Source organism: Clarias gariepinus, chromosome 21 (assembly GCF_024256425.1).
Source record: "Clarias gariepinus isolate MV-2021 ecotype Netherlands chromosome 21, CGAR_prim_01v2, whole genome shotgun sequence".
Classification (NCBI taxonomy): domain Eukaryota; kingdom Metazoa; phylum Chordata; class Actinopteri; order Siluriformes; family Clariidae; genus Clarias; species Clarias gariepinus.
The window spans coordinates 9390892-9404399 of record NC_071120.1 but is presented as its reverse complement, the minus strand read 5'-3'; the positions used below and the strand labels follow the sequence as shown (position 1 = coordinate 9404399).

At 34.3% G+C, this 13508-nt stretch overlaps 1 protein-coding gene across 1 annotated transcript; it reads left to right on the top strand.

The window, feature by feature from the left end:
• Window positions 1–5651: 5651 nt before the first annotated feature.
• tbx3b (T-box transcription factor 3b) lies at window positions 5652–13119 on the top strand. Its single transcript, XM_053480713.1, has 7 exons — window positions 5652–6177; window positions 7875–8142; window positions 9474–9620; window positions 9984–10060; window positions 10157–10287; window positions 10945–11393; window positions 12822–13119. Exons 1-7 carry the CDS (start codon window positions 5903–5905, stop codon window positions 13047–13049), a joined length of 1575 nt encoding a protein of 524 aa, XP_053336688.1. The 5' UTR covers window positions 5652–5902; the 3' UTR covers window positions 13050–13119.
• Window positions 13120–13508: the final 389 nt, after the last annotated feature.

Here is a 13508-nt window from a genome sequence, read left to right as displayed (position 1 = left end):
TTGCCTCATTCATTTTCACCACAGAGTTTAATTCAAGCATTTAAATCTCATTCGCTTCAATCAATTCTATTGCTATGTCGTCTGATCTAATTGCAGATCAAGTAATCTACAGAAATCTAAAAATGATCACATACTATATAATAACATCTAATTTAAAAAAATATTCATCTCCTTGATCTCTGATCTAGTGACAGTCTAGTTTGCAATACTGCAATGGTAGCACAATAGATTAATCCAACTATTAAACTATGCCAAGTGTCAGTATACTCAATCCAGAGATTGCTTTTTTTCTCAAAAGTTTAATCCCAATACTTTTATCTAATACTGTATACATATAACACAGTCTCATTCAGACACTAATAGCTTTTTTTTCAACAATTTAATTGTAAAGTATTCCTTTCAATCTGTACTTATAGCATAGTCTAAAAAACTAGATATTTTTTCAACATTTAAATCCCAGCACAACATAGAGAGTAAGGTGTTGTTTCTCATTCTGTAGTTTTAGCATGGTCTAATCTCAATAATAATTGATTTTTGCAATAAAATTTGCAGGATTTAATCTAGAGGTTCACATCTTTTTTTAAATCAGTCTCAAATCTAGGGAATAAAATTTAACTCAGTTTTATTTCTACACAGGCTAGAGACAGAGCCCCCCCACTCCCCCCCTCCCCCAAAAAAAAGGTAACCAAGGCCAAATTTACAAATTAAAATATTTTGTTTGCTAAATTAATTACAAAAAAATAAAAATAAAAAGTGTGTCGAGCCCATTCTAAAAGCCTTTAAAAGACTCAGTTGAATCTTGGGAGATTTATTATATTGTATTCTATGACTAAAATACTTGAATATGTTTGTAATTTTTACTGACAACTGCATAATTATCTGTCAAATAAATGTATTGTAATTATTTTATTATCTGAGACTGCTTACAATTTCTGCACCGTCTAATCGAGTGACTAATTAATGTCTTTTTTATATAAAAATCTCAATACAGTCTAATAAGAATATTGATATTATGTTTAAAATAAGACATTTCTATTTTATATACATGCAAAATGTCGACACAATATTTAGAGACTTGTTTATTTTTTCCAATATTGTAGTCAACGCAATCTCAGCGCAAGCTTATCTCCTGACTAAAATTTGTCTTAGCTTAAGAATAATATTCTGTTGCCACTATTTTATGAGGGGCATTTAAGTCAATCTGGCGCTAGCACTAAAACTTTTCATGAGCGAAGCGATAAAACCGATTGACATTTATAGAAGACTTCAAGCTCAGTACAGTGATGAGACTCTTGAGATTAGCTTTATTTTTTTTTTAAAATGCTTTAAAGAAGACTGTATCTCTGTGAATGATGATTACAAACAGTGGAATGCCTATTCAAGACTATTCAAGCAGTGGAATGCCTGATCCTTGAATAAGGACAGTTAACTTGTTGCCAACTTACGGAAGAGGCACATCTGTCTGTGGGAACTGTTTACACAATCATTCACCAACAACACTTGTACATAACAGGAACTCAGCTGGGAGTTATTACCACATCCCCAGTACAATCCTGATCTCACTCCAAGCCATTTCCACGTTTGTGCCATTAAAGGAGTTCCTGGCAGGCCAGCATTTCAGACGTGAAGGCTCCGGTGTACTGAAAAAACTTTCTACCTTGATGGAACCCAAGCACTAATGAAACACTGGGAAAAGTGCATTAGTGTAGCCAGGGATTATATAAAGAAATAAAGAGAGTTTTTGCTTTGATAAATCTGTTTTTTTTTTATTCTGTACAGACTAAAGTCGTATTGTTGTATTTCCAATAATGTAGTCTAAACTAAATCTAAATTGTGGCGTCTTATTTTAAACATTTAAGTTGAATCTATAAACAAATCTAACCATTGCCCAATATAATTACTTAGACATGCTACCTCATTTACCTTTACATTTAGTCATTTGGCAGATGCTCAGAGTCCCACAGTGCACAGTTTACCTTTGACAATACTACTCTTAATATCTTTCATTTAGGTGGGGGGAATTTACCACCGGGTGATGATGTCACTGAAATCAGATGTACAGTCCAGAATGCAATTCCCCACACCCTTGCCTGGGACCAATATCATTCCGTTCCTTTTGAAGTGACATGAAAAGCACCCTGGGTTTTCCCTCACCCATATGCCAGAAAAAGACCAGCTTGTTATTAGCGGACTGCTGGGGATTGGCACAGCTGCCCCATAAGCCTGAGTGTGTGTGTGTGTGTGTGTGTGTGTGTGTGTGCGCGTGTTTCTCTCAACGCCGGTGGTACTCCAGAGCGCTGCTGAGTGACATAAAGTTGTTACAAAAAGGCGGGGTGTGAAATGGCTGAGATGTTTTTTGGTAAAACTTATGGAGACAGAGTTGCGCTGGCATGTGGGAGTGGACAAAACTTTTACAACAGAAGGCATTATTTCCGCAGCTGTGTAACACAAATCCACTTTTAAAATCCTGCTTTTAATATAAAAATGTTCCGAACAGAGAATGCAACTAGAAGACATGGTTTATGGCCCATAACAGCATGGCTGGGATAATAAATAAATAATGAATAAAAAAAAGGTAAGCACAGCTCCCTAAGGGAAATCTGAGTAAATCCAAATTCCGGCACTGTTCTATTCCCCCGCCTCATTCTTATTTGTGACAGCAGTGGTGGCCTTGAATGCAAGTCCCTAAGCATGGTTTGACTGGCATACTGAGCCAGGCATTAGACATTGCATACAATAGAGAAAATATATATAACACCAGCCTCTTGTGAAATAGGTTTTGCGCCTACAGACTAGAGACATGTGTATGGTTATTTAAATGCATAGATAGATAATCTTCAAAGTTTTTTTTTTTTTTTACTTTTTAGCACAAATCCTTCATAGGTTGAATGGTAACATCATCAGAATGTAAATATATTATGTATATCTCTGTATATATGTACATATATATGATTTATAAAATCATTGATGATTCTGTTGAGGAAAATCCCACTTTAAAGCTATCTCATAATGAGAATTTGGTTCCGAGTTTGCGAGGATGAACTGAATACCAAAGAACCTGATACTTATCTGAAACTTTTCAGTGATGATTAATAATGTGTGTGGATATATGTGGAAAATATGCAACATGATGAAACACAGTGCTCTGTAAGGCGTTGCCATTTAAACCCAATGCCAAACTCAACTGTAATAAAAAGCTGTAACTCAGTATATCACCTAATCCTAATTAACATCATAGAACGGTACGACTCCTGCCACCCTTGCAATAAAAACAGTTCTTGGCACAATCATTCTTCCACTCACTCATGCTGATCTCAGACCTGTGACACTATTAAATGTCAGAGAATTTAAAACCCCTAACTGTCAAAGAGTTTCTCAGTGCTGGTTACAGATCAGCGTCAGTAAGTGGTGGCGGCTAACAATTATTTTATTCAGAAAGCAGAACCAGAAAAGATCTTGTTGAAGAAGCAGATCCAGAAACTTCAAACCACAGATAAACCAAAGAGGCCACGAAGTCGCAAGGTGATGTGTTAAATAAGAACAATGGTTCTGGATGTGGACAGGGAGGAGCTGGATCCAAAAGTAGTAAGTAAACAGATTTTGTTCATGAGATTTTACTTTTCTAACATCTATTTCCAAAATATTGTAATACAGAAATATGTAAATGATTATCAAGCAACCACTAACTAATATAAGCACTAGAATACGCAAAAAAATATTTTCTCCCATATGAAATAACAGCATGTGTGGCCAGGCATATTTTTACAAATGTTAGTGGCTGGCTTAACACACTTGAAAGAGAATATTATCTGCCCAGATGCCCACGCTAGTGGCTAGTGTCGCTGTGATTGATATGGGAGAGAAAGTATGCCACCGCTCCCTCTGTGGGAACAAGGACATTTTTGCTCCCTAGTAGTTTCAGCCACAGATGGATGTGGCATCATTGGAGTTCGAACCTGAATATTTTAATTTTAATTTTCTCAGTTGACTGAAAAAATCCTGAGAAATACATCATTTTTTAAATTAATTTCTTATATGTGGTCTTAATAATTTATTAATCATTTGTTGTTGTTCCAATCAATTAATTAATCAAAAATATTAGAGAGAGAGAAAAAGAGAGAGAAAACCTTTTGCAGATTGCTTTTGTGTTTTTGTATTGTATGTTATTTTTTTAGACTGAAAAACTTACCTGATTGAGCCATCTCTGGTTGACGTATTAAAAATTATACTATCTTTTAAAAATATACTGTATATACCTTATTAATTGCTCTATCGTACCATAAAAATAAAATGGATCGAATGACCGAAAACCTCTGTGCTAAGCATTTTATGTGACTTCACATTTCTTTGGCCATTTCTTAATACTGTATACTGATATTGTCTGTAATATTGCCCCAAGAAATTAAAAAATATATAAAAATCAAACCATAATATGGTTTGTTTCACTATGAAATCTAAGCTCAATCCAGCAATAATCTACTTTTTGTGGATTCTCTGATTGTGGAAATGAGTGAACATAAATGCAGGACATCTAAAAACTTGGTTCTGAGACATTTTTTTTTTAATCTAGAGCAGAATTGAGATGGAGAAAATTTTAAATACAATGTGATTTACCGTGTTTTAACTTTAATTACTATGGTTTGTGAGGTTATAAAGGAAATCATCATGTATTTTGCAGTGACATGTAAATTGACATTGTATACAGACATTATATACAGTATACAGTAGGTATGCGCAAAAGACAAACAATCAAATAAACAAGCAAAGAAACAAAATTTCACTCTCGTACTTGTACAGGGTGAGTCGATGATGTAATGCTTCCTGGCTTGTGCATTTTATGGTGAGAAGGTCTGTGTTACATGGTGTCTTGTAGTTAAAAACTGAAGATTGATTAGTGTTGTGGGATGTCAGGAGGAGGAGAAACTCAGGTTTATGTCACTAAATAGCCAATCAGTAGGAGCAGTGTGTGAGTTTATGTACTGGACATAAGGTATATCGGTCACACAAAAAACATTTTGTGTCAGAAATCATTAAATTGTACTACTTGAATTGTACAAATGTATAAATGCATGAATATATAATCAGATATAAAACATAGTGATGTTATTTATTTATTCATTTATAGTTGTTGTGTTAGTAGTAGGAGTGATGACACTGTAAAGAGTACAGTTTTACAGTAATATATAAAAACACATGGTAAAGTCCTAAAACCACGTGACTCCTTCCTGTTTGGATCTTTATTAAATAGCATCCTTGCTCTTTTAACGCTATTTAATACAGAAGTGTTGTTTTAATTCACTAACCAAACTTTATATTGCAGTATTGCATAGGACTTATTTAACTGTGCACCCCATTAAGTCTACCGTTCACGTTTGTTTTTAAAACCTTTTAATTATCTTCTAATTCGGTGTATTTGTAAGTATTACGGAAGTGTACTGCAGCTATGGGGACAAGCGAACGCGCCGGTGATGACGTAATGACGTAGCGTTCTTATTCCCCCCGTATGATTTAGCAAATTGTGCAGCGCCTGAGTGTGATGTTTACTAACCACGCCCATCTCGAACGCGATTGGTTCCTGCGCGTCCCCACAGGGAGCCAATCAGAAAGTGCCTGTCTTTAGCCGAGTTTAAACTCCAGCTGGACTGTGATGATGAGAGGAGGTGATCCTACTCCTCTCCCAGCATTTCCTCTTTTTCTCTGTCTCTTGATTTCTCTTCAGGAATAACTAATGCCACAGAGGTTTTAGGGGATTTATAGGAGGCTTAGGGGATTTAGGACACATCCTGAAACATGAAGAAACAACCCAATGTGCACAGAGACACCTAATTCTTTACTGAACTGAAACTACAAAAGATTTTTTTAAATTGATTATATTTTGGTTCTCTGGATCATCCAGGTGAACATGACGTACCACGCTCCGTTCTTCCCTCTGCTTGGGTGTGGGAGGCCTCTGATGGAGCAGATCGCAAGGAGAAGCATCATCATCTCCAGCCCCACATCTTCATCATCATCATCATCATCTTCATCATCATCTATTCATCATCACCTCCAGCATATGGAGAAAGAGGAAGAGGAGGAGGAAGAGGAAGAAGAGGCAGTGGTGCACTTAGAGGGAATGGACCTGTGGAGGCAGTTCCACCGGATTGGCACTGAAATGGTCATCACAAAGTCGGGGAGGTAAACAAACAAACAATCGAACAAACGTGATGCCCTTTTGTTCTATTTGCATGAACAGCAGTAATTTTTGCTATTGTTCAAGAAGTGTTGTGGGATTTGCGGTGAGAAACACATGGCAATTTCTAATGTTAAAAATTTAGTCTTGCAGTTTATTTTATTTCAACAAATGAGACAAAATTACTTTCCTTATAGAGGAATAACATAATGCTCCCAATGTATTTTTCTTTCAAACATTTAGAAGCTTTCAACATTTATAACTCTACATTCATGCCTCAGATTCAGATTGATCCTAAAACCATTTTCTTTAACATACAGTCATGGTAAAAGTGCACAGCGAAACCTACAGTACATATTGATTAGTCCAAAAAAGTCTGATCACGCACTTCAGAGTAATGCGAAAATCCCGTCACAGACTCAGCGAATCTGTTAAGTGTTAAAGATGCAATATAGAACCTATAAGTTACAGTATACATATACCCATCAATATCTGTTATCTGTGTGCACCATAAAAACAGTTTATGCACAAGTTGTTAAGTTCACCCACATTACTTTTTCAAAATAAAAACAAGAAGATGCCATATAAAACATAAACAATTATCAATTTAACAATTCAACTGATATAAATTAAAAGCAAAAGTTTCCTATGTTGTTGCATCTTTGATAATTCCTCAATATTTATTGCGATACAATATGGGTTTAATGGACATGACACTAGAGGTTGGATCTGAAGGTTTAAAAAGTTTCTTAATATTATTATTATACATGGACTATTCATTTCATAAATACATCTCTAAGACTAACGGGAATCCCTATAGCTCAAGATTGCGTGATCTCAGAAATCCTAACAACTCAGTAGTTACATTTTTTATATATTTAAGTTAAATTTACGTAGCTTTATGTCAATTTTTATGTATGACTTTTGTTAAAAGTTGTCCCTAACTATTGCACATGCAATATGGCATCTGTACCTTATACATTATACATTACAAACACATCTATCTATAGTTAAATACAGTACATGTTATTGTTGCATCGTTGATAATTGCTAAGTGTCCAGTGAAAATATACCATAAATGATTCATTTGCTTATTCAAATCATAAAAAGATGTATTTTTAAAATAATAAAGATGCAATATGCTGCAAGTATGTTATTAAACATGTCTCAGAGTTACACAGCTCTGAACATCTGTAACTCAATAATATATTTTAAAAATGAGCTTATGTTCGCATGTTTCCCATCTTGTAATTTTAATTTCCACTTATATATGAGTCTCATAATACGTTTCATATTATTCCTGAATATTAAGGATGCAATATGGTACCTATAACTTACAGGAATGTTAAACTAATTTTTCTAAGTAACGCTGCTGAGAATCCTCTCTAAAGGCTATAAAACATAGTTAGCAACTGTGCGAATTACATTTCTACACAAGCCGTGGGTCTCATATTGCATCTTTAATAAATACTGAGGAACACAAGGCGTAAATCCGAATTGACAGACAGTAAGTCGATATATATTGTTTTTTTGCTTTTAAACAGAACCTTGAACTCTATCAGAGTAACGTACAGTAGGTTGTAGATTTACTCACATTTTGGTGATAAAAGTTATTGTTATTAAATCTTCAGCTCATAAATAGACTCACCCGTCTCAGACTAACACAGCTGTGTTTTCTTCGTTTCCCCTTGGCGTCGATGAGGCGTATGTTTCCTCCATTGCGTGTGCGCTGCAGCGGTTTGGACCGGAGAGCGAGCTACGTGCTGCTGATGGACGTGGTGTTGTCGGACAGCTGCAGGTACAAGTTTCATCACTCACGCTGGACGGTGGCAGGAAAAGCCGACCCGGAGCTGCCCAAGCGCATGTACGTTCACCCGGACAGCCCGGCCTCTGGGGATCACTGGATGTCCCGGGTGGTGACGTTTCACAAGCTGAAGCTGACCAACAACATCTCCGACAAACACGGATTCGTGAGTAATAATAAGAGCTCGGATAATAGGAGCTGAATTCTCCAGTTTCCTCTGATCTCTGACACACTGACAAAATCAAAAGGGACTCAAAGTCGTCTTTAGAGCTCTAACACACATATTCTGTTCTTACTTTTATTAAAAACCCCACTGTTAAATTTCCTCGCCTCTCGGGGAAGCAGTGAAAGTCGCTTCGGTATGTTGTGTCTGTAATGACTACATGATGTTTTGTCTATAATATATATTTTTTAACAGATATTTTGAACATGTAGCAGTTGTTACAGTGTTATGTCTGAGTTTTATTCCACATGTGTTTATTATGACTACAACTAGTGTTTGAGGTTCAATCAGCCTGGCGTGCCAATGAAAGTGATCCAGAAAGGTGTTTTTTTTTTTTTTCAATTCAGTAAATGATAAATTTCCAAATGTTAAGCCTGGTAAGCCAGCTAAATGAAATTTTACTGCATTTAAAATGATATAGATTTTAACGAGACCATTTCTAAAAATGTAGGTAAATTGCAAAAACAAGTCCGGTGTAATTGTTAGCCTTCGACAAATTTCTGGTGAACTGATATCTTGCTTGTCATAGGCTGCTGTCGCGTTAAAGCATGATACAATATACCAGATGGGCGATGAGTGCAATAGTTTGCACACCTTTAAGACAAAACTTTCACTTGTCACACTTAACAAAAATGGTATTTGTGCAGTACATTATATAATCTTATATACATAGTGTATATACAGTAGATAATATATTACTTCAGCTCATACCATCTATTCTGACATTATAACTGCAATCACTTTTTTTTTTAATCCAGGATTCAGTGGTGCAAACTTTCGTTTATACAATATTTTATTACTATTTTAGCTTAAAAAAATATTCAACATATGATTTTATATACAATACATTATTGATATAATTTTTTTAAGTAATACAAATTTATCTACATATTCACATGTATTTATTTATTTTTAAATTCTTTTTATTTTACAACTAATTATTAAGTAATCATTTTGATACTTTAGTGAACTATGTGTAGATAGCTGCTGAGTTTAGTACTTTAGTTTGCTATGTTGCTTTTATGCTCACTATTGTAATTTCCCTTGGTTCAGTGTAATGTTAGTGTAACAGGTGGGACAGGGCATGAGTACGATGAAAAAATATATAGTAAAGAAATATTTGTACCATAACATAACAAAAATGTTATTTTCATGCCGAATATGTTACAATTATAATACCAGCGTATGAGTTTTATTTTCTTGGAGAATTATAGTAAGCATGCTGAATTACTGAAATCTAAGATTCTGTTTTTTCTTTTTCTCTCTTGGTCCAGACCATTTTGAACTCCATGCATAAATACCAGCCGCGGCTGCACCTGGTGAGAGCTGATGACCTCCTGAAGCTTCCGTACAGTGCGTTCAGGACCTTCGTGTTTCCTCTGACCGAGTTCATCGCTGTTACTGCGTACCAGAATGACAAGGTTTTCTTTCTTATACTCTGTTCACTTTGTTCACCACTTTAATTAGTATGAATTATTTATATAAGCTCCTTCATTTGTACAAATTTTTTTACATTATAACTATTATATTATAATTATATTAAGTTATATTATACTATCTACTTAGTTTTATATTATGTACACTGTACACTAGCATGAATAGAATCTGTGTATCAGATCATGGACACATATTAGCATAACACATTCTATTACTGTAAACAAGTGTGATGTAATTATATATTTATTATTGATTTATTAATGATTATAATTTACGTGAACCTTCATTGTAACAAAGGGAGGAATTGTGCTGATATTTTATAAAATGTCACGTTTTATGTTGAGCAGATTACACAGCTGAAAATCGATAACAACCCCTTTGCGAAGGGATTCCGGGACACAGGAAACGGGAGGAGGGAGAAAAGGTCAGGATTTGGCATGAAGTAGTGTCGCTCAGGTCCGAACATCAAAATAATGGGAGGGAAATGAAGAAATGAATAAATGAATGTTGTTTCCATTAGAAAACCTGTAATGCTGCAGTTCAAGTCCAGGGACGTGGAACCGAAGAAAGATGGCGGGTCCTCAGATGATTCCTCTGATCGTCCCGGCCGCTTTCTCCAGGCTACAACTGTCAAAAAGTCATCATTCAAAGGTTATAAGTTTATGTTTATTCTATTATTATTATTATTATTATTATTATTATTGTTGTTGTTGTTGCTGTTATAGATACATTAAATACAGTATATATATTTTTAATACATGCTTTGTTTAGTATTTTTAATATTGTACGATAATATCTACAATAATTATATAATAACAATAATACTGTTAGAAAAATAATTATAAAAATAAATAATAACATATGAACACAAAATCACAGTAACAACAAAATCAAAGTAAGAAGGAGTAAATAAATAAATAAATAAATAAATAGGAGAATAGATGGAAAGATGGATAGATTATGTACATAAAGGTAAATAAATAAATAAATAATCAAACGCACAAACAAACTAACAAAACGATAAATAAACAAATAGAGATAACAACAAACAAATTTGTGTATAGATCAATGCGGAGTTAGACAATAGGAAGGGAAGTACTGTACAAAAATTAAAAAAATGAATGAATATACCAAAAGTAAAGGGGAAAACAAATGATCAAATATGTAATTAAATAAACAAAAAAACAAGAATTAATAAGACTATAGTAAACAAATATGTAGACAAATAAATAACATCCAGGCCGAAATAAGCAGCCGAACAAACAAACAGATAAATAAGGTTTCACTGACGTGTGACTTCTTGTGCAGATCATTTTAAGAGCGATACTGAGAGTGACGCCGAAGCGGAGAGCTCGATCCCTGAGAAGAAACTCGACTCCAGAGAAATCTTCACCACCAGCCACGAGCCGAAAAACACGCGGCCTATCAGAGGCAGCAAGACAGCTAAGCGATCCCGGGGCGCTGAGAAGTGTGTGTTAGACCTAAACGTTGTGCCTCTGCACGCTGGACACTTCACACGGACTCTGGATGAGTGTTTCCTTCACCGCTGCTGCTTTTCAGGTCAGCAGCGTCTCGGCAGCATGAGAAGAACGTCACGCTTTCCGCCAAACCAAAACTGTTTAAACTTCTGTGCGGCCGGAGCTCCAGCTGCTGGAGAAAACATCAGGGGCTGCAGCTACGGCGCCATGGAGACTGCACACCAGGGCATCCTGGGAAGTTTCCCACTGTGCCTTCAGCAGCCTGAAACGACCTCGCAGGTACGGTTTCATCAAAACTTTTACAGGTTCTAAAAAAGACCTTTTTTAATTTTGCAATTGCTGTAATAAATGAATTACTGAGGCGGTATTAGTAGACCAGTGTGTTAAATAAATAGATATTAATTCCACAATTAAATAGCACAATGCAGACATGATTTATTACAGACGATATTGCACTACCACATTCTGGTATCATTATGTATTAAATAATGTTATATAATTTAATTATATATATATATATATATATATATATATATATATATATATATATAATTATACAAATTATGATTATAATTTATATAATATATTATAATTTAATTATAAATACATAAAAAGCTAATATCAGTTTAAGATGTTTTATCGGTTTGTGAATGAAACCAAAGCAAATCTGTAGACACATCTATCACTACATCAACATAACACTGAAATACTGTGATGTCATAACTCGAAACTCTCTTTAAGGAAATGCTTGAAAATGTTTGCAGTGTGTGAAATTCAGATTACACGCTCAAATATAATCCTAATTAAAAAAACATATTACAATGAAAGTAACTGTGAAGTGAAAAAAAAAGTATGTATTTACATTAAATTGTTAAACATGGCCATTTTAATGAGGTGCACAGTTAATCTTTAAGCAGTTATTTTTTTTCATACTTAAATAACCGGATATCCTGTCATTGCCTTAGTTTTAAAAATAAATAAATAAAACTTCAAAACACTAAAAAGAAACATTATTAATTAATCAATCAATCAAACAGACAATAAACACAAAGATTAAATTGTTGATTAATTATATAGATAAACAAACAAACAAAAATAGATTATTAAATACATAAACAAATAATTGAATACAGAAATAAACAGATTATTAAATACATAAACAAACATGATTTATTACATTAACAAACTAACTGATGATTAAATACATAAACAAACTAACAAACTAGATACATTAATGAATATACTTAAACGCCTTAAATATAAAACATACAAAGCATGCAAATACATAAGCAAATAAATGATTTAATATGTAAATGTAAAAAAATTGGTACACTTTGATACAAAGTTTAAACACAGATGATATATAAACAAATACATAAACTGTAATAACTAAACTAAATATTTACATGTATAAAAAAAATTATAGATTTTTATACTGTTAGTAAAATAAATTAGCAATTTATTATTGTTAAACAATAATAGTAAAAACATAAAAACAAACACAAATAAATAAAATGTAACTGCATACTAATGCTGTATTGTCATCTTAGTAGCCCTAAGGTGAACACAATGTTCTGCACTGAGGAATTCACTCCTCGTTATTTGTTTTGAATTGATTTTTTATTATGATTGGTTTTAAAATAATTTTTTTTTTTTTGACTAATCATTCATTCTGTGCTGAATTGAAACAGTTTTATTGTATCATAGGCTCTGCTCCTCTCTCACTGTTACCCGTATAACTGCATGCTGGCAGCCCCGTGGACTCAGCGAATGCCCGCTCCTGCTGTGGGCCACCGGCCTCGCTGTGCTCCATACACTCTCCCACACGTTTCACACACACACCTGCTGCAGCTCAAACGCCACGCTTCTGCACGAGTGGAACATGAGAGCAAAGTCAGCAGGGGTCAGAGGTCACCGACGCCGCCTTCCACCTAAAAAGATGATACAGCAATTTAAAACGAACAGCAATAAAACTTTACACCTGTGACTGAAGTGTGAATAAAAAGTAATGATCTGTAGAATATGAGTGGAACTCAAATCTGCGGAGGGGCGGAGGGGGGGGCGGAGGTAAGACAAGCCGCGTCTTATTTAATTTAATGCTTATAAACTTTTCCTATATACAGCACTGTAGAGTCTGAGCTGGTTGACAAGAATGGATTTAGCTACAGCACCTTTTTGCTTTTTGCACGTTTTGGACAAAAGCCTGAAAATTACAATACAAAAATATACTTTAGATGAACTGCTTGAAATAAAAAACTGATACAGAGTCTCAATAATAACAATATGAATAAAACAGTATTTTAAAAAGTATTAAAAGTATTTAAAAAATGTGTAACTGTTTTAAGTTTTGTGGATTTTCTTTTTTGCAAAAATTTTATGATTCCTGAATCCTGA